The sequence below is a fragment of the Ornithorhynchus anatinus genome, chromosome 11 (assembly GCF_004115215.2).
Source record: "Ornithorhynchus anatinus isolate Pmale09 chromosome 11, mOrnAna1.pri.v4, whole genome shotgun sequence".
In the NCBI taxonomy this organism is placed as follows: domain Eukaryota; kingdom Metazoa; phylum Chordata; class Mammalia; order Monotremata; family Ornithorhynchidae; genus Ornithorhynchus; species Ornithorhynchus anatinus.
The window spans coordinates 58,209,199-58,236,881 of NC_041738.1; the positions used below are offsets into that span (position 1 = coordinate 58,209,199).

The 27,683-nt window shown below is 49.8% G+C and overlaps 1 protein-coding gene and 1 non-coding gene across 2 annotated transcripts; one reads left to right on the forward strand and one right to left on the reverse strand.

Annotated features, from left to right (window-relative positions):
- Positions 1-11,411: 11,411 nt before the first annotated feature.
- On the forward strand, positions 11,412-11,549 carry LOC114815296. Its single transcript, XR_003763060.1, has one exon. It is a non-coding gene; the product is annotated as a small nucleolar RNA SNORA7 (small nucleolar RNA).
- A 3,008-nt stretch (positions 11,550-14,557) lies between these two features.
- HOXB1 (homeobox B1) lies at positions 14,558-15,994 on the reverse strand. Its single transcript, XM_029074396.1, has 2 exons — positions 15,385-15,994; positions 14,558-14,889 (listed from the first exon to the last, which is right to left on the reverse strand). Exons 1-2 carry the CDS (start codon positions 15,992-15,994, stop codon positions 14,558-14,560), a joined length of 942 nt encoding a protein of 313 aa, XP_028930229.1.
- Between the last annotated feature and the right edge of the window lie 11,689 nt (positions 15,995-27,683).

Here is a 27,683-nt window from a genome sequence, read left to right on the forward strand (position 1 = left end):
TTTAATATCTTGAATTTATTTAGCACTGTTACTTTACCTATCAACCAATCAATAATATTTATTGAGCACTGACTGTCATCTCAAATATTAATTACTAATTATATTAATTATTGTTACAATTATAAGATCAAATAATAATAGTGTTAAGACTGGGGGAGGTACAAAATAAGCAGGTATGAGATAAACTGTGTGCAACAGTGTGTGTGGGAGAGCAACACAGTTCCTGATCTCAAGGAATTTACAATCTAGTAGAGGAAACCTACACAAAATATCTTACAGAGAAGAGGGAGAAAAAAATTGGAGAGATGGCTGTGTGGATGAGTAAGTGCTTGAAGAGTAGAAAACAGTGGAAATTCCTATATTAAAAAGCTCTCTGAGAGGCTGTGAATGCCTAGGTGCAGAGATGGTATAAAAGTATTTGGCCAAGGTTATTTTCCCCATAGTTCAGATGGGGAATCTGAGACCCAACAAGGAAAAAGACTACCAGCCCCAGAGCCTGCCCCCGAATCAACTCCACAACCCACCCAGCCGAGGAATCCGACTCCGACGGGCCCCAGGAAGCTCACAAGAATCCCGTATTAGTTGCTCTTTTGGACATCGCTAGCCAGAGTGGCCTTGTGGATAGAATACAAGCCTGGGAGTCAGAGGACCTCGATTCTAATCCCAGCTCCACCACTTGTCTGCTGGATGACCTTAGGCAAGGCACTCAACTGCTTTGTGCCTCAGTTTCCTCCACCGTAAAATGAGGATTGAGTTGTCCTATATGGGATGGGGACTATGTCCAACCTAATTAATTTGTAATCTACCCCAGCGTTTACTACGGTGCTTGGCACATAGTAAGTGCTTAACAAATACCATTATTATGGATCTTCTCATAGGTAGGAATGGACCATCCACTGTTCTGCCCTTTCCCCCCTCCCCCTCCTCCTTCTTTTTCTCTCCTCTCCCCCACTGGGAGAGCAAATGCTTTGCAGGGAACCAAGAGGACATTCACACTGACAGGAGCAGATGGATTTGGGCTCTGCTGAAGGGGCCTCGGCTCAGCCTCGCACCCGTTCCCTATTCTGGTGACTCAAGTCCGGTTAATGGCATGACCTCTGCGTCCCACAATTACCTGAGAATGCAGCGGCTGCCAGGACAGCTGGTCGGATCAGACCAACCAACTCCCTGAGGTGTGAGGCCAGATCTCCTGAAGACTGGGGATGGAGTGAGAAGGAGCATGGCTTAGTGGATAGACCACCGGCTGGGAAGTCAGAAGGTCATGGGTTCATTCAATAGTATTTTTTGAGCGCTTACTATGTGCAGAGCACTGTACTAAGCGTTTGGAATGAACAAGTCGGCAACAGATAGAGACAGTGACAAAGACAGTCCCTGCCGTTTGACGGGCTTACAGTCTACTCGGGGGAGACGGACAGACAGAACAATGGCAATAAATAGAGTCAAGGGGAAGAACATCTCGTAAAAACCGATGGCGACTAAATAGAATCAAGGCGATGTACATTTCATTAACAAAATAAATAGGGTAATGAAAATATATACAGTTGAGCAGATGAGTACAGTGCTGAGGGGATGGGAAGGGAGAGGGGGAGGAGCAGAGGGAAAGGGGGAAAAGAGGGTTTAGCTGCAGAGAGGTGAAGGGGGGGTGGTAGAGGGAGTAGAGGGAGAAGAGGAGCTCAGTCTGGGAAGGCCTCTCGGAGGAGGTGAATTTTAAGTAGGGTTTTGAAGAGGGGAAGAGAATCAGTTTGGCGGAGGTGAGGAGGGAGGGCGTTCCGGGACCGTGGGAGGACGTGGCCCAGGGGTCGATGGCGGGATAGGCCAGACCGAGGGACGGTGAGGAGGTGGGCGGCGGAGAAGCAGAGCGTGCGGGGTGGGCGGTAGAAAGAGAGAAGGGAGGAGAGGTAGGAAGGGGCAAGGTGATGTAGAGCTTCGAAGCCTAGAGTGAGGAGTTTTTGTTTGGAGCGGAGGTTGATAGGCAACCACTGGAGTTGTTTAAGAAGGGGAGTGACATGCCCAGATCGTTTCTGCAGGAAGATGAGCCGGGCAGCAGAGTGAAGAATAGCTGGAGCGGGGCGAGAGAGGAGGAAGGGAGGTCAGAGAGAAGGCTGACACAGTAGTCTAGCCGGGATATAACGAGAGCCCATAGCAGTAAGGTAGCCGTTTGGGTGGAGAGGAAAGGGCGGATCTTGGCGATATTGTAAAGGTGAGACCGGCAGGTCTCGGTAACGGATAGGATGCGTGGGGTGAACGAGAGAGACGAGTCAAGGATGACACCGAGATCGTGGGCCTGAGAGACGGGAGGGATGGTCGTGCCATCCACGGTGATAGAGAAGTCTGGGAGAGGACCGGGTTTGGGAGGGAAGACGAGGAGCTCAGTCTCGCTCATGTTGAGTTTTAGGTGGCGGGCCGCCATCCAGGTGGAGATGTCCCGGAGGCAGGAGGAGACGCGAGCCCGAAGGGAGGGGGAGAGGACAGGGGCGGAGATGTAGATCTGCGTGTCATCTGTGTAGAGATGGTAGTCAAAGCCGTGAGAGCGAATGAGTTCACCAAGGGAGTGAGTGTAAATGGAGAACAGAAGAGGGCCAAGAACTGATCCTTGAGGAACTCCAACAGTTAAAGGATGGGAGGGGGAGGAGGCACCAGCGAAGGAGACCGAGAATGACCGGCCAGAGAGGTAAGAGGAGAACCGGGAGAGGACGGAGTCTGTGAAGCCAAGGTGAGATAAGGTATGGAGGGGGAGGGGATGGTCGACAGTGTCAAAGGCAGCAGAGAGGTCAAGGAGGATCAGAATGGAGTAGGAGCCATTGGATTTGGCAAGGAGGAGGTCACGGGTGACCTTAGAGAGAGCAGTCTCGGTAGAGTGGAGGGGACGGAAGCCAGATCGGAGGGGGTCTAGGAAAGAATGGGAGTTAAGGAATTCTAAGCATCAATCGTAGATGACTCGTTCTAGGATTTTGGAAAGGAAGGGTAGTAGGGAGATAGGGCGATAAGTGGAGGGGGAAGTGGGGTCAAGAGCGGGTTTTTTTAGGATGGGGGAGACGTGGGCGTGTTTGAAGGCAGAGGGGAAGGAGCCCTTGGAGATTGAGTGGTTAAAAATAGAAGTTAAGGAAGGTAGGAGGGCAGGGGCGATGGTTTTAATAAGGTGAGAGGGAATGGGGTCCGAGGCGCAGGTGGAGGGGGTGGCACTTGCGAGGAGGGAGGAGATCTCCTCTGAGGATACTGCAGGGAAGGATGGGAAAGTAGGGGAGAGGGTTGGTGGGGGGGAGGGGAGAGGCGGAGGGGTGACTTTGGGGAGCTCAGACCTGATTGTGTTGATTTTTGTGAGGAAATAGGTGGCCAGATCACTGGGGGTGAGAGATGGGGTAGGGGGAGGAACAGGGGGCCTAAGGAGAGAGTTAAAGGTCCGGAACAATCGGCGGAGTGACGGGCATGGGTGTCGATGAGGGAGGAGAAGAAGTTTTGCCTGGTGGAGGAGAGGGCAGAGTTAAGGCAGGAAAGGATAAATTTGAAGTGTGTGCGGTCGGCTTGGTGCTTGGACTTTCGCCAGCAGCGCTCGGCAGCTCGAGCATAGGAGCATAGGAGGCAGACAGAGGAGGTGATCCAGGGCTGTGGGTTAGTGGAGCGAGAGCTGGTTCTAATCCTGGCTCTGTCACTTGTCTGCTGAGAGACCTTGGGCAAGCCACTTCATTTCTCTGTAACTCACTTACCTCATCTGTAATATGGGGATTGAGACTGTGAGCTCCATGTGGGACACAGACTGTGTTCAACCCGATTTGCTTGTATCCACACCAGGGTATAGTACAGTGCCTGGTATATACAGTAAGCACTTAAAAAATACCACAGTTATTATGAATGGAGTGAAAGAAGGGGGGGGGAAGATGTGGAGGTAAGTGGGACATGCTGGGGGGAGGAAGAATTGTCTGTGAAAGGGGAATATGTGTCCTCTCCTCATTCTGAATCTGATGCCTGGTCCAGACATCTAGAATGGGCGGGAATATGGGCAATTACTCAGGGAATATATCTATCAACTCTGTCATATTGTCCTCTCCCAAGCGCTTAGTACAGTGCTCTGCACACAGTAAGTGCTCAGTAAATCTGATCGATTACTCAGAACAGTCAGGCAGTGTAGATGGACAATCCTGATTGTACAGGTCTCTTTCAAAACCCAATTCTTCTTCAGTGAAGGGACAAGTCAAAGAACAGGTGATCATGATATCCTGTCTATTATGCTGCCTTAAAACAACTTAAACTGTTAAATTCAGAAATTAGGGGCATCCATGTGGTTTTGTATTTTGCTGCCAGCTAGAAATAACCAGTTGACTACATGCACAAATATATGTTATTTTGGGGTTTTCTTTACCTAAACTACACCTACCTAGGAGGCATTGAAATTGCAGCTAACTCTGGCATGGAGATCAATAATCATAATAATATTAATAACAATAATTTTTTTTATTCACTATGTGCCAAGCACTGTCCTAAGCACTGGGGTAGATTCAAAATAATCAGGTTGGAACTCATCCCTGCCCCATTTGGGGCTCACAGGGTGAACAGGTAATTAATCCCCATTTTACAGATGAGGTAAGGGAAGTACAGAGTCCTCTGATGCCCAGGCCCATGCTCTTTCCACTATGCCACATTGCTTCGATTAATGGTGGTTCGCAAATGGGGAAACCATGACACAGAAAGTAATGTGACATTCAAAATCAGTGGAAGATCCAGAATTCCTGACTCCCAGAAGGATGGTGGCCAGTGAAAGTATGAGACAGTAGATGACTTAGATAATTGAAGAAGAGTTGGGTTTTGGAAGACCTGTACAATTTGGCTTGTCCATCTACACGGCTGGACTGTTCTGAGTAATCAAACGGATTTATTGAGCACTTACTGGGTGCATAACACTGTACTAAGTGCTTGGGAGAGTACAATATGGCAGACACAATTGATAGACACATCCCCTAAGTAATCGTCATGGGAGAAAAGGTGAGTGAAATAATGTGTCATGGATGGGTGGGTGGGAAGGTGAGTGGTGGACGAGTGGATGGTGATGGACAGGTGGATGGATAGATGGGTGAATGGACTGATAGATGGGCAAGTGAGCAGATGAATCGAAGCAGCGTGGCTCAGTGGAAAGAGCACGGGCTTTGGAGTCAGAGGTCATGGGTTCGAATCCCGGCTCAGCCACTTATCAGCTGTGTGACTTTGGGCAAGTCACTTAACTTCTCGGTGCCTCAGTTCCCTCATCTGTAAAATGGGGATGAAGACTGTGAGCCCCACGTGGGACAACCTGATTCCCCTGTGTCTACCCCAGCGCTTAGAACAGTGCTCGGCACATAGTAAGCGATTAACAAATACCAACATTATTATCGACGTGTAGATGAAAGGGTGACTGGGTGGATGGGTGAATTTGGGGGTGCAAAGAAGCGCTTAGTACGGTGTTCTGCACACAGTAAGCGCTCAATAAATATGGTTGAATGAATGAATGAAGGGTGGTAGGATTGATGGAGGAGTGAATGGGTAAAGCGGGGGTGAGTGGATGGATAAATGGGTGGTGAGTAGTTGGATGGCTGGATGAATGAATGGTTGTATGGATGGATGAGTGTGTGGAAGGATGGATAGGTGGGTGAATGAATGATTAGGAGGTGGGATGAGGTTGTTTGGTTGGATGGGCAGGAAAGTGGTTAGGTGGTTGGAAAGTAGGAGCAGAGATATTGAGTAACTTGCCCAAGATCATGCTGCAGATCACAAAATCACACACTGTGTCCAACCTGATTATCTTATATATACCCCAACACTTAGAACAGTGATTGACACACAGTAAGCCCTTAACAAATACCTTATAAAAAGCAGCCCAATAGCAAAACCGGGATTAGAATCCAGGTCTGCTGAATTCCACACCGGTACTTTTTCTTTTATACCGGGGTAAGTGGGTGTGTGGATGGGTGGATGAATTGAGGTGTGGACTTTTGGGTGGGTGGATAGATGCTGGATTGTTAAGTGATTAGTTGGATGGATGGATGGATGGGTGAATGGAAAATTGGATAGATGGGTGGATGGATGGTTGACTGGGAGTAGAGGTAGATAGATGGGTAGGAGGATGAGAGGATGGGTGAACGGATCCATGGATGGATGGATATATGGATAGCAGGCTGAATGGATGATGGATGACTAGATGGGTGGACAGGTGGATGAGCAGATGGATGGGAGGATGGGTGAGTGGTTAGGTAGGTGGGTGGATCCCTGTGTTGATCTTTAGATGGTTTGATAAATGGGTGGATGGGTGGATGAGGGCTGGATTAGTGGATGGATGGGTGGATGGTGGATAAATGGATAAGTGGATAGGTGAGTGGATAGGTGGATTGATGAGCGTGTTAGAGGATAGGTGGATTGATGGTTGGATGACTGGATTTATGGGTGGATGGATGGGCCGATGGATGCATGAATAGCTGGGTGAATGGGTGAATGACTGGGTAGATGGGTGGATGGCTAGATGAATGGATGAATTAGTGGACAGATGGTGGGGTGAATGGAGGAAACATGATTATGAACCTAGTGCTCCTCTGCCTCTCACTTATGTACTCTATTCAAACTTTCCGACCTTCCATAACTGCCCACCCACACCAACATACACATTCCCTGGACCTTATATTTTTATAACAGTAATAATAATGGTATTTGTTAAGCGCTTACTATGTGCCAGGCACTGTTCTAAGCTCTGAGGTGGTTACAGACAAACTGGAATGGACACAGTCCCTGTCCCACACAGGGCTCATAGTTTTAATCCCCATTTTACAGATGAAGCCACAGAAGCACAGAGTAGTGAAGTGACTTGCCTAAGGTCACACGACAGACAAGTGGCAGAGTCGGGATTAGAACCCATGACTTTCTGACTCCCAGGCCCATGCTCCATCCACATCACCTCTGATGTACCTTCCTAATCAATTAATTAATCAATCAATCACATTTATTGAGCCCTTAGCGTGTGCAGAGCACCATAGTGAGCATTTGGGAGAGTACAACAGAGTTGGTAGATACATTCCCAGCCCACCAGGAGTTTACAGTCTAGAAGGGGAGACAGATATTAACATAAATTATGGATACGTGCATAAATACTATGAATAAATGGTATTCACGTGGGGTGAATATCAAGTGATTTAAGGGTACAGACTTAAATCCAGAGGTGACACAAGAGAGAGATGGAGTAGAAGAAATGAGGACGTAGTGGAGGAGAAGTGATTTTAATAAGGCTTTAAAGGTGGGGAGAGTGACTGTCTGTTAGATATGAAGAAGGAGGAAGTCCCAGGTCAGTTCTACTTCCTATGTATGAAATTCTTAAACTGTGTCCAACCTGATAAACTTGTATCTACTCCAGCACCTAGTACAATGCCTGACACAGAGTAAGTGCTTAACAAATTTCAATTACAGTTTGCCAACAGTTCTTTCTAACATTTGGCTTTACTCCCATCTCCTTTTAATAATAATAATAATAATTTTGGTATTTGTTAAGCACTTACTACGTGCAGAGCACTGTTCTAAGCGCTGGGGTAGATACAGGGTAATCAGTTTGTCCCACGTGAGGCTCACAGTTAATCCCCATTTTACAGATAAGGTAACTGAGGCACAGAGAAGTGAAGTGACTTGCCCATAGTCACACAGCTGGCAAGTGGCAGAGCCGGGATTCAAACCCATGATCTCTGACTCCAAACCCGGGCTCTTTCCACTATACCACGCTGCTTCTCTGCTTCTTTTTCACCAACACTGTTTACTGTCCGGCTGCAACCTGTCTGTAATACTGTTATATTGCCTCTTCTGGCTTACCTAGTAGCCCCCTCCTCCCTAAGGGGCCCCACTTCCACATTGCTTTCTCCAGTACTTTCATCATATTTCCCTCAACCCTTTGTCCCTCTGCCACTGATATTCTGTTAATTCTCAGCTCTGAATCATCCCCACAGTCTGTTGCCAAGGCTACTGAACTTATGCATCTGATTGAAATTGGTAGAAAAAAGAAACAAAAATGATAAATGATAATTATAATAATAATAATGGTATTTGTTAATCACTTACTAAGTGCCAGGTTCTGTTCTAAGCACTGGATGAGTGCAAGAAAATCAGGTTGGACAGAGTCCCTGTCCCACGTGAGGCTCACAGTTTCAATCCCCATTTTACAGATGAGGTAACTGAGGCCCAGAGAAGTGAAGTGACTTGCCAGAGCAGACAAGTGGCAGAGACAGGTTTAGAACCCAGACAGGTTTAGAACCCATGACCTTCTGACTTCCAGGCCCATGCTCATTCCACTAAGACCTACTTCAACAACTACACATTTATTCTTTTATCCGCACTACGTTACCATTCCTCTTCTCATTAGACCGACCAGTACTCTAAATCTTTCCCTTCTGAAGCCTTACCTCTTCCATCTCCAACCTCTCTGTCATTGCTAAGTATTTTGGTGACAGAAAATATGTCATGAAATGTAAAAAAAAAAGCACCTCTATCCTCTCCTCTGCTTTATAATCCTGAATCTCCTCCCGTTTTCAAGGCATCTGCACACTGATAATTGTTTGGCACTTAGCATGTCCCAAGCTGAAATCCACATCTACTCTCCTTAAATATTCCCTTCTTCCAAATCTTTCCATCACTGCAGAAAATACCATCATCTTTCCTGTATCAGGAGTTCACATCCTTGGTGTCATTTTCGACTCTATATTTATCCTTCAATTTTTGATTCTTGTATTTTTCAAATGCTCCCAAAGTCAATAATGTATTTTTCCTTTCAATATGTCCATCCTACTCTTCCTAGATGAATTCCTTGTGGAAGTAGTATGACCCAATAGAAAGAGCATGGAATTGTTAATCCCAGCCTTGCTTCTGACCTGCTGGGTGATTTTGGACAAGTTTTTGTTTTATTTTACCTTTTTTTATAGTATTTCTTAAGGGTTTACTCTGTGCGAGCTACTGTACTAAGTCCTGGGGTAAATATAAGATTATCATCTTGGTCACAGGCCCTGTCCCACACAGTCTTAATCCCCATTTTACAGATGAGGTAACTGAAGCACAGAGAAGTTAAGTGATTAGCCTAAGGTCACACAGCCAAGTGGCAGACGCAGAATTAGAACCCAGGTTCTACTGACTCCTAAGCCTTGCTCTATCTTCGAGGCCACACTGCTTCTCTGGGACTCGGTTTCCTTATAGGTAAAATGAGGCAATGACACCTACTGTCCTTCCCTCTTAGATTGTGAGCCATATGTGGGACAGCAACTGCTTCAGCGAAGCAGCATGGTTTAGTGGAAAGAGCCCAGGCTTGGGAGTCAGAGGATGTGGGTTCTAATCCTGGCTCTGCTATTAGTCTGCTGTGTGACCTTCGGCTCAACTTCTCTGTGCCTCAGTTAGCTCATCTGTAAAATGGGGATTAAGACTGTGAGCCCCAAGTGGGACCACCTGATTACCTTGTACCTACCCCAGTGCTTAGAACAGTGCTTGGCACATAGTAAGTGATTAACAAATTCCATTTCATCAGATATGATTTTCTTCTACCTACTCCAATGCTGAATGAATACTATAAATTTTGTGACACGAGGATGGTGTCTGATTTGTTTATCTTGTCCCTCTTTTTTTCCCCCATCCCAGCCCCACATCACTTAAGTACATATTTGTAATTTATTCATTTGCATTGATGTCTGTCTCCCCACTTCTAGACTGTAAACTCGTTGTGGGCAGGGAATGTGTCTGTTTATTTTTGTATTATACTCTCCCAAGCACTTAGGACAGAGCTCTACACACAGTAAGCATTCAAAAACACGATTGAATGAGTGAAAACTTAGCACAGTACTTCAGCATACAGAAAGCACTTTAATTCCTACATTCAGTCACTGTCTAAATCCTGCTGATTCTACCCCTAAAATAATTCACGTATTCCCTCCTTTCCCTCTATCTTTACTACCACCACCCTGGTGCAAACCCTCAACTCCCAACTAAATTACTGTAATGGATAGTTCTAAGTGCCTTCAGTCTCCCTTCCTGCAGCCAATCTTACATACAGCCCCAAGTATTATCTTCTTAAAAAGACATTTCGAACACATCACTCCACTCCTCAAAAATCACCAATGACTACTCATTTTTACTTCTTAAAAGCAAAACTCCTCATCATCGACTTCAAAACACCCCAGCAACTGTCTTCCTTTTAACTAGTCATTTCCCACTCTACCCCATCTCACCCTTTTTGCTCTTACCAAGAAAACTTTTTAACTATAGCTCAACTGAGACACTCTTTCTCCAACCTACTGCTCACACCCTTCCTCCTGCATATAAGTCCTTCCCGAATCCACTAAATCAAGTTCACTCCTTCCTTCAAATAACCACCTTCTTAAAGAGTTATTTTCTGATTAATGACCTGCTTTATCATGTCACCTTATCAGCCTCTTTAAGGATTCATATACATATTCTTTCTCTTTTGCCTATTGTATTTCGGTCCATTTATATCCACTTGTCTCCCCTGTTAGATTGTAAACTCTTCCAGGTCAGGCACCACACTTTTTTTTTTTACTTCTGTCGTATGGTGCTCAATGAATACTGCTGATGATTATATGGATTGATGGATGAATGGATTGATGGATGAATGGACTGATGAATGGGTGAGTGGTTAGGTGGATGGACGTGTGGGTGGACAGGTGGTGGATGGATGAATGTTTGGATAGATTGATGGACAAATGAACAGGTGGATGGGTGGATTGATTGGTGGATGGATGAATGGTTCTTCCCCCAACCCCAATGCCCCTAGGCAAAGCAAGCAATGAATTTGTCCAGCAACAGGCAATTTTCTGGCTATTGCTCCCTCTTCTCCCCACACTCCCATTTTTCCACTAAAGGTTTCTGAATTTGAATTGCAAAAAGAAGGCACCCAATACAGTGTTCAGCACACATTAGGTGTTCACACTCCAGTGATGATGACTAGTCATAATAGTGGGGATGAGGAGGATTTCCCAGTCCAGTAGCTTTGACCCCAGTGATTAGCAAAGGCTCTGCAGGTCTGACCATGAATGGGTAAGTGGAAAAACTCCACTTTGGTTGAAAAAAAATACAAATCCAAGATTGCTGATGATTATTCGGACCCGGCTTGCTCCATTTCACACCTCTTTCAACTCACCAACTGAGGAAAATATTGCAGCCCAGCCCCACCTCTCTCCCTTCCTCCCATCACCCCATACCTTTCATCCTCTCCCCTCCTCCTCCCAGGCATTAAGCTGGGGGAACAGGTCAGAGAAGGGAGACAGCAGAGGTGCCGGCAAGTCATAGAACAGGAGGGGGAGTGGAGAGGGACTGTGACTTTGGGGGAAGAGACACTGGTCAGGGCAGGAGCCTGAAAAGTTAAGGAGTCAGAACAGCCCAGGTTGGGGCCTTTTCAACTCTGTTAAGAAACTCTCCTCTTCTAAGGATGGCACCTGGAGAGTTTCTGGGACTCTACCAGTCTTGGCTATGGGAGGGAGGGTCAAGCAGAGGTATATCCATTCCACTCCTAGCTTGGCCAGTGGCTAGCGAGTGGAAGGCAATCTTCTACAAGTCAAAACTCACCTGTGCCGGGTAACAGCAGTATAGGAGAGAATCGAAGGCAGAAACTCAACTACACTGCGTGGAAGAAAGCAACGGTAAACCACTTTCATATTTTCCCCAAGAAAACCATACGGATCCACTCCCAGAAAGATTGCAGTTAGAGGAGGGGTGTTGTGGAAGAGATGTGTCCATGGAGTCGCTATGGGTCGGAGATTGGCCCTAAAAGAGACAACATCCTAGGGGCCATTTCTGGTGCCTCAGATAGTCCAGACATTTTCTTCCCTTTGGGGAGAGTAAGTGGGGTCTAGCAGAAAGAGCGCAGGTCAGAGGATCTGGAGACCTGGATTCTAAACCGATCTCCGCTACTGACCTGCTATGTGACCTTGGACAAGTCAAATAATAATAATAACAATAATAATAATAATGTGGTATTTGTTAAGCGCTTACTTTGTGCCGGTCGCAGTACTAAGCTCTGGGGTGGATACAAGCAAATCGGGATGGATGCAGTCCCTGTCTCACATCGGGCTCAGAGCCTCAACCCCCATTTTACAGATGAGGTGGTTAGAGGTATAGAGAAGGGAAGTGACTTGCCCAAGGTCACAGGGCAGACAAGTGGCAGAACCGGGATAAGCACCCATGACCTTCTGACTCCCAGGCCCATACCCTATCCACTACACCATGCTGCTTCTCTGGGCCTCAGTTCTTCATCTGTAAGATGGGGAAAAAAGAGATGACAAGCTCCAGTGCTCCATACCAATCAAGGATTTAAAAATAATAGTAATGATGGTATTTGTTAAGCACTTACTATGTGCAAAGCACTGTTCTAAGCACTGGGAGGATACAAGGTGATCAGGTTGTCCCATGTGGGGCTCAGAGTCTTCATCCCCATTTTACAGATGAGGGAACTGAGGCACAGAGAAGTCAAGTGACTTGCCCAAAGTCACACAGCTGGCAAGCGGCGGAGCCGGGATTCGAACCCATGACCTCTGACTCCTAAGCCCGGGGTCTTTCCAGTAAGCCACACTGCTTCCCTATTTACTGAGGACTCACTGTTTGCAGAGCACTGTACTAAGCGTTTAAATCTACCCCGATGCTTAATACACAGTAAGCGCTTAATAAATTCATTCAATAGTATTTATTGAGCGCTTACTGTGTGCATTCTTAGCATCTCCCCATCTATACTTAGAACAGTGCTTGGCACATAGTAAGTGTCCAACGAATTCCATAATTATCACCTGCCCCATGCCCTCACCTGGTGCAGCCCCTGCCAACCACCTTTCTCCCTCACTCCCCCTCCTTTGATACCTCCCTTTCCTCTTCCCCATTGTCCTCCCTCCTCCTTGTCTCTATTCTCTATTTCCAAGTAGCCACCTGATGCTCTTCTCCCGTTTAGCCTCCCCTCCCCAGCCTCCGGGACCCGCTCGCTCTCTCTCCTCCCCAGTTAGGAAGATTGGGCGAGGGGCGAGGAGAAGGGGGAGGAAGAAGCACAGTCCTGTCTGGAGGTTAGTCCCTCTCTGCCTCCTTTGCAAAACGAAGATCAAACTATTTCCTCCCCTCCTAAGGAGGGAATAGGACCAAGGGATTGGGAGGCGCAGTCTGCCTAGAGCTTGATAAAAAATACTGTTTTCTCCAGCCCCTTTCTCTCCTCAGACCTCTCTTCTCCTCCCCTATCCAGCTCTCCGGCGGACTGGGGTTCGCCCTCTCAAGCTAGAGGATAGAAAGAAGAAGAAAAGGCCAATTTTATTGAAGTGAGGTAGTTCGAGTTACAAAGGAAAACCGATCCAAAAGTTTGTCGCATAAGCTCACGTACAAAAACGATCACACGAGCATTCACGCATCCACACTTGCGCACGCACACACAACTTTTCGTGGTCCTCCAAAGACACATATCCAATTCACGCATCCGCACACCCCCGCCGACTTTTCCTTCCCGCACCCTGAACTTTCCAGAACAGAACCTTGGCTATGTCTCTAAGGTCGGAAAGGGTACTCGTCCTCTCCGGAGGGTCCCGGGATCTCCCTCCCGCGACAGCGGTGCGGGGGAGGGGGTCCCGGGGAGGAGGGGGAGAGGGTTCCGAACGCGCAATAAATAGGCCGAGGTCCTCCTAGCCCCCTCCCCTCCCGCACTTCCCCGCGCCCTGCCGTGCTAGGGAGAGGCGGGCCCGGCGCTTTCCTTGCAACTTCTTCCTTTGAAGTCCAAAATCCCAAAACGTCTTCCCAGAGAGGCGGCGGAGGCAGGGAAGGAAGGAGTTTAGTGCAAAACGAGGAGAAGGGTCGGAGGCGGTCTAGGAGATGAGGCTTTGCTAAAGCGGGCTGCGGGCGAGGCAGCCGGTGGGTTCGAACGGGGTCCCCCCGCCCCCCGAGCCCCGCAGACCAGGAATAAAAGCAACCACCCGACATGGCGAGTTTTGCTTTCCCCGGGGAGAAGGGACGAGGAGGACAGGGGAGGTGACCGACCCGACCAAAGCCAGGAGGGGAGGGAAAAATCGGGGCCCTCTAAGATCCAGGGCATCCCCGATGGATCCTAGAGTGGGTGGGCCCCCGGTGGGATCGGGGAGAGAGCGGATCCCGGCTGGGAAAGGATCTCCCCATCAGATCAGGCTGGACGCCTGGACGGACGTTCCCTGGTTGGAGCCCAGGTAGAGATGGGGCGTCGGATGCCGGCCAGTCCTGGACGCCCCCCTCCTCTCCGGCCCCCCGTCGCTGGGGCATTCGCCCGGGAAGGAATGGCCAGACCTAATCCTCCGGCCACCTGATGGAGATGGAGGAGAGAGGGGGGCAGGGGCGGACATCCCGGCCAAGGGATAGCTTCTCCCGGGGAGATCTCATCCTTCCAGAGAGGGAATTTTCCCCGACGGGGCGGTCGGGCAGTCTGTGGCTACTTCCCTCGGAGCGGGAATCGGGGGGCGAAGAACAGCCGGGGGGTGGGGAGGCGACCTTCCTCCCCGCCTCCCGGACCGGGGGGAGGGAGGATAAGGAGGGGTGTCTGGGAGGGTGGGGCCCCCGCCCCGGTCTTTTCTCAGGAGGTAACGGAATTGGGCGAGGCCTCGGGGGACGTGCAGGCCGACTGATCCGAGGCGTCTCCGCCCGCCTCCTTGGCGGAGCCCGGGGGTCCCGCTCGGGCCAAGGCCCCCTCTCTCTCCCTCTTCTTCTGCTTCATACGCCGGTTCTGGAACCAGATCTTCACCTGCGTTTCGTTGAGCTCCAGGGTGGCGGCGATCTCCACCCGCCGCGCCCGGCTCAGGTACTTGTTGAAGTGAAATTCCTTCTCCAGCTCCGTCAGCTGCCGCGTGGTGAAGTTGGTGCGGATGGCGCTGGGCGGGCCCAGCCCAAACTCGGCGGGCACCTTGGCTGGAGGGGGGAGGGGGAGGGAGAGGAAGGGGGTCAGTGCCAACCCCGGCACCTCTTCCTCACCCTTTTCCCCCTTCAGCATCCTGTCTCCCCCAGCCTGCCACCAACCCTCTCTCCTCCCCGGTCCTCAGTTTCCCTTCCTCGACGACGGTCCAGGGTGCCCTCTCCCCAAGTCGGGGGGGGTGGGGAATTCTCTTTTTCTTCTTCGCGGTGCCTGGAGCCTCTCACCCTCTCTGGGAGCCAGCTACCACTCAGCCGAGCCGCCTTTCTCTCTTGAGCGGGGGACTCGAGATGGGAAAGGGGTGGGGGTCCCCGGTCGGGAAGGACTGGGATGGGTTGGGGGAGGGCGCTCTGAGCATCCCTCCCCGTCCCCCTCAGCAGAACTGGTCTTGGGGAAATCCAGCTGCCCTGCCCTGCCCTCTCCCCCACCCCCGCCCCCCACCATCCGCCCCCCGGGCTGCCCCCGCCCCCAGCCCGAGCCGGGTCCGTTCCTACCTGTCTTGGGCGGGTTCCTCTTCACTTTCATCCAGTCGAAGGTCTGTGCCGGGGCGGGGGCGGGGGTTGGGGCGGGGTTGGGGGGCTGGCAGGGCGGCTCCTTCTCCTGGGCCAGGAGCTCCCCGAAGGAGCCGGGCCCGAAGCCTCCCGGCTGGTCTGGGCCGTACGGGGGCTGGGGCGGAGGGTAGGGCCCGACCCCCGCCCCGGCCCCCGGCCCCGCCCCGCCCCCGGGCCCGTAGCCGTCGGCCGAGGCCCCGAAGCCCAAGGCCTGGAAGAGCTGGCCGTCCCCGTCCTGCGGGCCCAGCGGGTAGGACTGGTAGGGCCCGTAGCCGGGGCTGCAGGGGGGCGGCGGGTACCCGGAGGGCGACGAGCTGGGGAAGGGGGCGCCCAGGCCGGACGGGGGCTGGGGGGCGTAGCCGGGGCCCTGCGGGAGGAGAGTGCCCCCGTAGCGTCCGTCGGTGGGGAAGCCGTCGCCGGCGGAGCCCGAACACGGCGGGTAGGAGGCCAGGGGCCCGGCCTCCAGAGGGTGGTAGCCTCGGCCGGTGTAGGCGCTGGTCCCTCGGTTACAGATCGCGTACTCTAAAAAAGAGTTCATCCTATTAAAGTCCATGGGCCAGGCCTGGAGACGGGTCAACGCGTTTTAGGGCTGGTGGCTCCTACCCGACACCCTTTCCGCAGACTTCCGTCCATGGCCCGGCCCACGGTCTCCCGGCCCCCCCGAGGTCCCCTCGGGAAAGGGGGGGTGGGGGGTGGAGGGGGGCAGGGGGCGTATGTGATATCGCCCAGACCAATGGACAGCGGCTGGCCAGTTTGCCAGTTTCCCTGAGCCCATCCATCACCCCGTTGACATTAGCATGACAAAGAGGTTTCAATCAAACCGAGCCCATCCATCTGAGCGCGACACGGATGCGTCAGAAACATCTTTCTTCAAAGACTTTGGGAAAGAAGGCCAAGGGGGGGAGAGAGAGAAAAGTTAGAGGGATATTCAAGAGTTTCCTCCCCCCCTCACCTCCACCCGCAAACCCCCAAAGTCTTAAAGAAGCCCCTGAGTTATCGGGAGCCAAATCCGTCGAAACGTCCCCCCTTTCTCCCTAGCACCCCCAACTCGGGCCGGGCCCCGGTCCTAGAAAGAAGGGAGAGTCCCAGGGGCTCAGCTGATTCGGAGGTAGGGATCGCAGCTGCGGCTCTAGGCCTCCAGGGTCTCCTCCGAACTTTTATTTGGGTGGTGGTCGGGGACGACCCGGGTGAAGAAGAAGCAAGCCCTGGGCTCCGGGAGAGGTGGAGCTGGGTTCAGGGAAGAAGGAGAGGGGCTCGTGGGAGGATTCGAAACCAGATTCGAGGGGTAGTCTTTTGGAATGACGAGAAGATCATTCGCAGTGAGTTATTACTCCACTTCATCTCCCCCGTCGACTCTAGGTCCAAAATGGTCTCTCCGACCATCTCTATTAATCTCTGTGGCCTCTCTGCCTCAACCCCTCCACACCCTCTCTCTCTCTCTTCCTCCCATTCTCTCCTCTTTCTCTTCCCCCTTCTCTCCCTCCCTGCCCCTTCATCCTTATTTCTCTGGACCGAGTTCGAAATCTGCCTCTACAGGACCAAAGTGAAGTGGAGAGTTGACCGATTATCCGGGGGGGGGGGGGCTGAGAGGTTTTCCCCAACATAGGCGATTTGATCTAAAGTCCCCACATTCCATTTTATTTTCTGAACTATTTGCCTACCCTCCATGATTCCATCTTCCAATTCCCAAGCTGGCCTAGAGAGGATAAAGAGACCTAGAGTCAACCTGGCTGAGTAGACTAACCCCAGAAAGATTCGGCTGAGAGGGATGGAACTGGGTCATTACGGGTACTGAGACGGAGCCCCCCTCCCTTTAAATGGAGGCATCCGCTTCCCAGTGCGCTTTCATCCTCCCTAAAGCCAGGAGGCAAATCCTGCCTAGTTCAACCCAACTCAGTGCAGCTCCATCCCAGTACAGCCCCAGCACAGCCCAGCACAATCCAATCCAAGCCCAGCACAGCCCAGCACAATCCAATCAAGTCCAGCACAATCCAGCACAGCCCAGTCCAAGCCTAGCACAGCCCAGCCCAGCCCAGTCCAAGCCCAGCACAGCCCAGCACAGCCCCAGCCCCAGCCCCAACTCCAGCTCAGATCCAGCTGCAGACCAAGGCCGCAGCGCTAGCCCCATTGATTTCCGCCTTCGGACAAGTCCGCCACAGGCCTTGAACAACCCGACGCCCACGCTCATTTGTAACTTGTCAGGGTGTCTGCCGGGCCCGGGTCCGGCGAAGAGGCCAAGAGTTCACGGGGAGATTCGACCAGAGAAGAGCCTTTGGCTGAAGCACGGGCGGCGCGCTCGGGCCTCCTCGTCGGTGGTGATGAGGGGCTGGAGGGGCTTGGAAGGGCCAGATCCTCATGCGGGGGACTTGGAGAGTGATCGCAGCCCCTGTCGAGATGAAGGGGTCCATCGCCGGGAATTTAGAGCCCACTGACCCCTCCAGCCGGGCTCGACAGTCCCTAGACAAGAGGCTGTGTTCGGGGAGGGACAGGGGAGTTTAGCCTGGATCTTGCTCAGAAAAGAACATGATGGGGGGTTGGAGGGGGAGGGGAATCCCCGAGGGAGAGGGGACATTAGAGAGGGAGAGAAAGAAGACCCCCCGATAAGAGATCGAGTGGGGATGGGGAGGGCGGGGTTCTTCTCTCCTTAGCCATTAAACTGGCTTTTTGACAGCCGCATTCCTTCTTTCATTCGTTCAGTCGTATTTATTGAGCACTTTCTGTGTGCAGAGCGCTGTACTAAGCACTTGGAAAGTACAATTCGGCAACAGATAGAGACAGTCCCCAACAATGGGCTCACATTCTAGAAGGGGGGAGGCAGGCAACAAAACTAAACAAATAGAAAGGCATCAAAATAAATAAATAGAATATACACTTCATTAATAAAAATAAATAGAAAAATATGTACATGTATACACAGGTACTGTGGGGCGGGGAGGGAGGGTAGAGCAAGGGAGGGAGTAGGGGCGATGGGGAGTGGAGGAGGAACAGAGGAAAATGGGGGGCTCAGTCTGGGAGGGCTTCCTGGAGGAGGGGAGCTCTCAGTAGGGCTTTGAAGTGGGGAAGCTAGCGGCCCGCATCCTGCCCGGGCAACTGAATTCTCTCCTTCGATCTGAATTTGCTTTTCTCTCCCCTCCCCCTCCGCTGGAAAGCCCCTTCCACCATTCCCTATCGACTCCCGCAGAGGGAGGGGATATCATCACTGGGGTGGAAATTGGGGAGGGGGTTCCCGACCCTTTCTCAAGGAGGGTGACCAAGGTGCTCCCTGAGACTTCCTGGAACGCGACGAGGGGTGTTGGGGATGGGGGCTAGAGATGAGGCTGGCGACTCAATCTCCCCCTCTCCTTCCCCATCTTCCGTCCCTCCGGCTCTCTGTCCTAACTGGCCGGGGGAAGGGCTAAGAAAATGAAACTGGCCACCAGTGGGAGAGGGAGAGAGGGACCCAGAGATTCATTCATTCATTCAGTCGTATTTATTGAGCGCTTACTTGTGCAGGGCACTGTAGTAAGCCTTGGAAAGTACAATTCGGCAATAGAGAAAATCCCTACCCAACGGGCTCACAGTCTAGAAGTGGGGAGACAGACAGCAAAACAAAACAAAGCAAGTGGACAGGCATCAATTGCATCAATATAAATAAATAGAATTATAGATATTTACACGTCATTATTAAGATAAAAAGAATCATAAATATGTACATATATACACAAGTGCGATGGGGCGGGGAGGGGGCAGAGCAGAGGGAGGGAGTCGGGGCAATGAGGAGGGGAGGAGGAGCAGAGGAAAAAGGGGGGCTCAGTCTGGGAAAGCCTCCTGAAGGAGGTGAGTTTTCAGGAGGGCTTTGAATAGGGGAAATGTGCTAGTTTGGCAGATGTGAGGAGGGAAGGCGTTCCAGGCCAGAGGTAGGACATGGGCCAGGGGTCGAGGGTGGGACAGGCGAGAACGAGGCCCAGTGACTAGGTTAGCCTCACCAGAGGAGCGGAGAGCTTGGGCTGAGATGGGGAAGGAGAGAAGGGAGGTGGGATAGGAGGGGGCGAGGGAATGGACAGGCTTTGAAGCCAATAGGGAGGAGTTTTTGTTTGGAGGTTGATAGGCAACCACTGGGGATTTTTGAGGAAGGGGGTAACATGACCAGGGTGTTTCTGTGGATTGAAAGGACATCCGAGCTCACATGCAAATGGCCCAAGTGAAGCACTCGAGCCTGCGATGACCCAGAATAGTCTACAGGGTCAATTTGGGTGCCCCTGGCTGAAAATCCTCTCTGGCAGGGTACTGCCAGGACAATCCAGGTGTTTCCCGATGTCCCAGGAAATCATAAGCCCTACACCGTATAGATGAAGCCTCCAGAATTTGTACTCACCTCCTTGGCCAGTGACAAGGAAGAGACTTCAGTGACAACCTCCAGTTTCAGGAAGCTCGAACCTCAGGGTCGTTTCCCTACATCCCTCACTTGGAAATAATGTCCCCTCCGCCTTCAGTTCCTGGGACAGGCTGGGAACCAGAATTACAACCCAGGTCCTTCAGATTTCCAGGCTCGTGCCCTATCCACCAAGTCATGCTACTTCTCATCTCTCATCCGGGGCAGGTATCCATTCATTCAATCGTATTTATCTAGCGCTTACTGTGTGCAGAGCACTGTACCAAGTGCTTGAAAGTTCAGCAACGAAGAGAGACAATCCCTGTCCACAACGGGCTCACAGTCTAGAAGAGGGGAGACAGACATCAAAACAAGTAAACAGGCATCAATAGCCACAATATAAATAAATAGAATTAGAGATGTATATAAACATCAAAACAAGCAAACAGGTATTAATTTAAATAAACAGAATTATAGATATACACATATATACACAAGTGCTGTGGGATCAGGGGGTAGAGCAAAGAGAGCAAGTCAGGGCGATCGGGGAGACGGGGAGTTGAGGAAAAGGGGGGCTTAGTCTGGGAAAGCCTCCTGGAGGAGGTGAGCCTTCAGTAGGGCTTTGAAGAGGGGGGGAAGGAGTGCGATTGTTACTTTAATAGGTACTTTTATATCCCCTACCCAAGGTCGGAGCAAGCCAGGATAAGTAGAATGGAGAGGATGACTTTTTCCCAGACTGAGCCCCCACTTTTCCTCTGCTCTCCTCCCCTCCCCTCCCCATTGCCCTGACTCCCTCCCTCTGCTCTACCCTCCTCCCCGCCCCACAGTACTTGTGTATATATGTACATATTTATTATTCTATGAATATTATTAATGGTGGGTATACATCTATAATTCTATTTATTTATTCTGTTGCTATTGTTGTCTGTCTACTTGTTTTGTTTTGTTGTCTGTCTCTCCCCCTTCTAGACTGTGAGCCCGTTTTTGGGTAGCGACTGTCTCTATCTGTTGCTGAATTGTACTTGCCAAGGCTTAGTACAGTGCTTTGCACAAGGAAGCACTCAATAAATACGATTGAATGAATGAATTCTGGCCCAAGAAAATCGTTATTGAAGAGAAAGTGGGTTTTGAAATGATAATGATCCTGATCGATTCGCTAGAGGGATTAAATTCGATCTGATCTTCCCCTGCATGTGTAGAGAAATGCAGACCAAGGGATTCCTAAAATCCACTCCTGTCACTCTGGCTCTGGCCAGAAGTCTGAGCAGCCCCGACAGGAGTGGAGAAATGGAGAAGTTCCGAGTTTCCCTTTCTAATAATAATTATTATGGTACTTGCTAAGCACTTACTATGTGCCACTGACTGTTCTAAGCGCTGGGGTAGATACGAGTTAATCGGGTTGGACACAGTCCCTGTCCCACCTGGTGCTCACACTCTTAATCCCCATTTTACAGATGAAGAAACTGAGGCACAGAGAAGTGAAGTGACTTGTCCAAGGCCTCCCAGCAGGCAAGTGGCAGAGTCGGGAGTAGAATCCAGGGGGTTCTAATCCTAACTCTGCCACATGCCTGCTGTTACCTTACCTGTCAAAAATGGAGATTAAAAATATGAGCCCCAGGTGGGACAGGGATTGTGTCCAACCAGATTAACTTGTAACCACCTCAGCATTTAGCATAGGGCTTGACACGTAGTAAATGCTTAACAAGCACCATAAGTATTATTATTAATATTAATACTTGTACAGGAGGGCCAGGGGCTGTGCCCAATTGGCCCTGTGGGGCCAGCAGCTCTGCTCATAGAGAACCAGCGTTCATTCATTCATTCAATAGTATTTATTGAGCGCTTACTATGTGCAGAGCACTGTACTAAGCGCTTGGAATGAACAAGTCGGCAACAGCTAGAGACAGTCCCTGCCGTTTGACGGGCTTACGGTCTAATTGGGGGAGACGGACAGACAAGAACAATGGCAATAAATAGAGTCAGTGGATTAAGAACAGGACTGGGAGTCAGAAGGACCTGGGTTCTAATCCCAGCTCTGATACTGGTCTGCTGTGTGACCTTGGGCAAGTCACTTAACTTCTCTGTGCCTCAGTTCCCTCATCTGGAAAATGGGGATTAAGACTTTAAGCCCTATGTATGTCCAATCCAATTACCTTAGACCTACCCCAGCACTTAGTACAGCGCCTGGAACATAGTAAGCTCTTAACAAGTATCTCAGTTATTATTATGAGAAGCATAATAATAAGAAGCTATCTCCTCTGTAAAATGGGGATCAAGACTGTGAGCTCCACATGGGACAGGGATTGCATCCATTCCAATTTTCTCGTATCCAACCCCAGTACTAAGTACAGTTCCTGCACATAGTAAGAATTTAAGAAATACTATCATTATTATTATTAATAAATAGGGCCCAGGGTCTATGCCCACTATTACTGTCTTGCCCCCAAGGTCTGTGGATGACTGGGGATATGTCCGCTTGCTCAGTGAGGACTAGAATAGGTGGCCATTAGCACTGTGGGTGCAGGGGCTGGGCCCACGAGCTCTGTGGGTGCAGGGGCTCTGCTCATTTGTACTGTGGAGGCTAGAAACTGTACCCACTATAACCGTGGTCCAGAAGTTTTGCCAATTAACAGTGTGGGAACAAAACAATTGCCATTCACATTGCAGGCCCACCAGCACTGCAGAAACAGAGGCTGTTCCAACTAGCCTGTTGAGGCCAGGCTCTGGGTCCATTAGCATATCTTTGGAGGACCCAAAGTTGATAATAATAATCATCATGTATTTGGTAAGATCTTACCAAGTTCCAGGTACTATACTAAGCACTGGGGTGGATACAAGCAAATCGGGTTGGAAACAGTCCCTGTCTCACGTGGGGTCATTGTCTCCATTTTAAAGATGAGGTAATTGAGGCACAGAGAAGTGAAGTAACTTGTCCAAGATCACACTGCAGACAAGCGGCAGAGCTGGGATTAGAAGCCATGACCTTCTGACTCCCACCCCCGTGCTCTATCCACTACGCTGAAGATAATGAGGTTGTGAGGAGAAAGGAGGAAAGACCCTCATTCCCAACTAGCCAGGCTGAGCTGAGCTTACTGTGATACTCTCACGGGTTGATGGAGTATTTCTAGTATGGTCAGATTGCCATTCCCACCTTGATCTCACATAAAAATCAATCAATCAGGGATGTTTACTGAGAATTTGTTGGGTGCAGAGCTCTGTACTAAGCACTTGAGAGAGTACGATATAATAGAGTTAATAGGAAGTCAGCATAGTCTAGTAAATAGAACATGAGTCTGGGAGCTATAAAGTCATGGGTTCTAATTCAGGCTCTGCAACTTGTCTGCTATGTGACTTTGGGCAAGTCATTTACCTCTCTCTCAGTTCCCTCATCTGTAACATGGGGATTAAGACCGTGAGCACTATGTGGGACAGGGACCGCGTCCAACCTGATTTTCTTGCATTTACCCCAGGGTTTAGAATAATGCCTGCCACGTAGTAAGCATTTAACAAGTACCATTACTATTATATGCCATCCCTGCCCTCAAGAGACTTACAGTCTAGTGAAAGAAATGGGGAGAATAGATACTAAAATAAATTACAGATAGGGGAAATGGCAGAGGAAAATTACGATTCCACTATTTGAAATTCTGTTGTACTTTCCCAAGTACAGTGCTCTGCATATAAAAGCAGCGTGGCTCAGTGAGAAGCAGCGTGGCTCAGTGGAAAGAGAATGGGCTTTGGAGTCAGGGCTCATGAGTTCGAATCCCAGCTCTGCCACTTGTCGGCTGTGTGACTGTGGGCAAGTCACTTAACTTCTCTGTGCCTCAGTTCCCTCATCTGTAAAATGGGGATTAAGAGTGTGAGCCCCAGGTGGGACAACCTGATTCCCCTATGTCTACCCCAGTGCTTAGAACAGTGCTCGGCACATAGTAAGTGCTTAACAAATACCATTATTATTATAAAAAGCACTGAATAAATACTATTGATTGATTTAAGCCTAACTCCTTTTAAGCCATTCAAACTCCACTTTTTTGGAAATGCCTTGAGGGCAAAGGGCATATTTCAGAGGGAATGATTCAGACAACTTCATTCATTCATTCATTCATTCATTCATTCAATAGTCTTTATTGAGCGCTTACTATGTGCAGAGCACTGTACTAAGCACTTAGAATATACAAATCGGTAACAGATAGAGACAGTCCCTGCCCTTTGATGGGCTTACAGTCTAATTGGGGGAGACAGACGGACAAGAGCAATGGCAATAGAGTAAGGGGAAGAACATCTCATTAAAACAATAGCAAATAAATAGGATCAAGGTGATCTACATCTCATTAACAAAATAAATACGGTAATGAAGATATATACAGTTGAGCAGACGAGTACAGTGCTGAGGGGATGGGAAGGGAGAGGGGGAGGAGCAGAGGGAAAGGGGGAAAAGAGGGTTTAGCTGCGGAGAGGTGAAGGGGGGGCGGTAGAGGGAGTAGAGGGAGAAGGGGAGCTCAGTCTGGGAAGGCCTCTCGGAGGAGGTGAATTTTAAGTAGGGTTTTGAAGAGGGGAAGAGAATCAGTTTGGCGGAGGTGAGGAGGGAGGGCATTCCAGGACAGCGGGAGGACGTGGCCCAGGGGTCGACAGCGGGATAGGCGAGACCGAGGGACGGCGAGGAGGTGAGCGGCAGAGGAGCAGAGCGTGTGGGGTGGGCGGTAGAGAGAAGGGAGGAGAGGTAGGAAGGGGCAAGGTGATGGACAGCCTCGAAGCCTAGAGTGAGGAGTTTTTGTTTGGAGCGGAGGTGGATAGGCAACCACTGGAGGTGTTTAAGAAGGGGAGTGACATGCCCAGATCGTTTCTGCAGGCAGATGAGCCGGGCAGCGGAGTGAAGAATAGACCGGAGCGGGGCGAGAAAGGAGGAAGGGAGAACAGAGAGAAGGCTGACACAGTAGTCTAGCCGGGATATAACAAGAGCCCATAGCAGCAAGATAGCCATTTGGGTGGAGAGGAAAGGGCGGATCTTGGCGATATTGTAAAGGTGAGACCGGCAGGTCTCGGTAACAGATAGGATGTGTGGGATGAATGAGAGAGCCGAGTCAAAGATGACACCGAGGTTGTGGGCCCGAGAGACGGGAAGGATGGCCGTACCATCCACGGTGATAGGGAAGTCTGGGAGAGGACCAGACCTGGGACGGAAGATGTGGAGCTCAGTTTGGGTCAAGTTGAGTTTTAGGTGGCGGGCAGACATCCAGGTAGAGACGTCTGGAGGAAGGAGGAGATACGAGCCTGAAGGGAGGGGGAGAGGACGGGGCAAAGATGTAGATCTGTGTGTCATCTGCATAGAGATGATAGTTGAAGCCGTGAGAGCAGATGAGTTCACTGAGGAAGCGAGTGTATATGGAGAACAGAAGAGGGCCAAGAACTGATCCTTGAGGAACTCCAACAGTTAGAGGATGGGAGGGGGAGGAGAAGCCTGCGAAGGAGACGGAGAATGACCAGCCAGCGAGATAAGAGGAGAACCGGGAGAGGACAGAGTCCGTGAAGCCAAGGTGAGATAAGGTGTGGAGGAGAAGGGGATGGTCGACAGTGTCAAAGGCAGTTGAGAGGTCAAGGAGGATTAGAATAGTGTAGGAGCCATTGGTTTTGGCAAGAAGGAGGTCCTGGGTGACCTTAGAGAGAGCAGTCTTGGTAGAGTGGAGGGGACGGAAGCCAGATTGGAGGGGGTCCAGGAGAGAATGGGAGTTAAGGAATTCTAAGCAGCGAGTGTAGACGAATTCTAGGATCTTGGAAAGGAAGGGTAGTAGGGAGATAGGGCGATAACTGGAAGGGGAAGTGGACCCAGTTTCCAATCCTATCCTTGATCCTTGCACTCCCTCCCAGCCCCAACTCACTTGAGGCCAGGATTCAAATCTAAGATGTGAGGCCTAGGGTTGACCCGTGAGAAATGGAACAAGGAAAAGGTTGGGACCAAGCCCTGAAACAGCTGAATTCCTTAAGTCACAATCCATTTTGTCATCATCATCTATGGTATTTTTTTAGTGATATTTGTTAAGCATTTTTGTGTGCCAGGCACTTTTCAAAGCACTGGGGTAGATATAAGCTAATCAGGTTGGACACAGTGCCTGTCCCACATGGGGCTCACAGTCTTAATCTCCATTTTACAAATGAGATAACTGAGGCACAGAGAAGTGAAGTGATTTGTCCAAGGTCACACAGCAGACAAATGGCAGATCTGGGATTAGAACCTAGGTGCTTCTGACTCCCAGGTTCATGCTGTATTCACTAGGTCATGCACTGTACTAAGCACTTGGAAGAGTACAATACAACACAGTTGGTAGACACATTCCTTGCCCACATCAAGTTTACAGTCTAGAGGGGGAGCCTGAATTATCTAGCTAATTTGCCACAATAGACCCAGCTATTTTCCATCCTGCACCAAATGCAGATCATGGCTCAGTCTGGTTGAGAGAGACCTCAAGCCCTTTTTCCCCCATCAATTATTCCCATGATATAGTCCAGTGGGGTTTGGGGATTGAAAAGATCAGGATATTATGGAATTTTGGTAGTGTAGATCTGAGTCTCCATGGAAGAACACAGGAGCTGTTCTCTTCCCTTCTCCCATGACAGTCTATATTTCCCTACTCCTAGAAAATCTCCAGTGGTTGCCCATCCACCTCCACATCAAACAGAAATTACCTTTGGCTTTTAGGTGCTCAATCAGCTCTTTCCTACCTTACCTCACTGATCTACTACTACAAGCCCATCTACACCCTTCCTGCTCTCTCTACCTCTGTTTCATTTATCCATCACCGGCCCCTTGCTCTCTTCTTCCCTCTGGCCTGGAATACCCTCCCTCCTCAAATCTCCCAAGCTAGCATACGTCCCCCCTTCAAAGCCCTACTGAAAGCTCACCTCCCTCAGAAGGCCTTCACAGACTAAGCCCCCTTTTTCCTCTGCTCCCCCACCCCTCCCCATAGCCCCAACTCACTCCCTTTGCTCTATCTCCCTCCCCGCACCACAGTACTTGTGTATATCTGTACATATTTATAATTATAATTCTATTTATTTTTATTAATGATGTGTATATATCTATAATTATATTTATTCATAATGATGCTAGTGATGCCTGTTTACTTGTTTTGATGTCTGTCCCCCACTTTCTAGACTGTGAGCCCACTGTGGGCAGGGAATGTCTCTATTTGTTGCTGAACTGTACTTTCCAAGCACTTAGTACAGTGCTCTGCACACACTAAGTGCTCAATAAATACGATTGAATGAATCTTCCCCACCTTCAAAACCCTCCTAAAATCACATCTCCTCCGAGAGACTTTCCTCGATTAAACCCTCAATTCCTCTTCCTTATCCCCTGCATCACAAATGCCTTTGGCTTTAATTCTCAACCCAGACCCATAGCACTTATGTCCATATCCTTATACTTTACTATTTCCCCTATCTCTAATTTATTTTAATGTGTCTTCCCCTGTAGACTGTAAGCTCTTCATGGGCAGGGATCATTTCTACTAATTTTATTGTACTGTACTTTCCTAAAGCTTAGTACAGTGCTCTGCACACAGTAAGACTCAATAAATACCATGGATTGGCTAAGCGATTGATTGACAATAACCTACTTTGTTTATCTGGAATCTTCCCCTCCTGTTAGTGACCCATTCCCAAGTAACCTTCCACTTAAGACACAACTAGATTGACATAATAACTGTGGTATTTGTTAAGTCCTTACTATGTGCCAAGCATTATATTAAGGGCAAGGATAGATACAGGTAGATCAGATCCCACATGGGGCTCACAGTCTATGCATGAGAAACAGCATGTCATAGTGGATAGAGCACAGAAGGTCACGGGTTCTAAACCCAGCTCTGTCACTATCCTTTCATTCATTCAGTAGCAT

Coding starts and splice junctions, on each gene's coding strand:
- HOXB1 (XM_029074396.1), bottom strand. CDS start 15,994: ATGGACTTTAATAGGATGAACTCTTTTTTAGAGTACGCGATCTGTAAC. Junction 14,890..15,384: donor GAGGAACCCGCCCAAGACAG/GTAGGAACGGAC, acceptor TCCCCCCTCCAG/CCAAGGTGCCCGCCGAGTTT.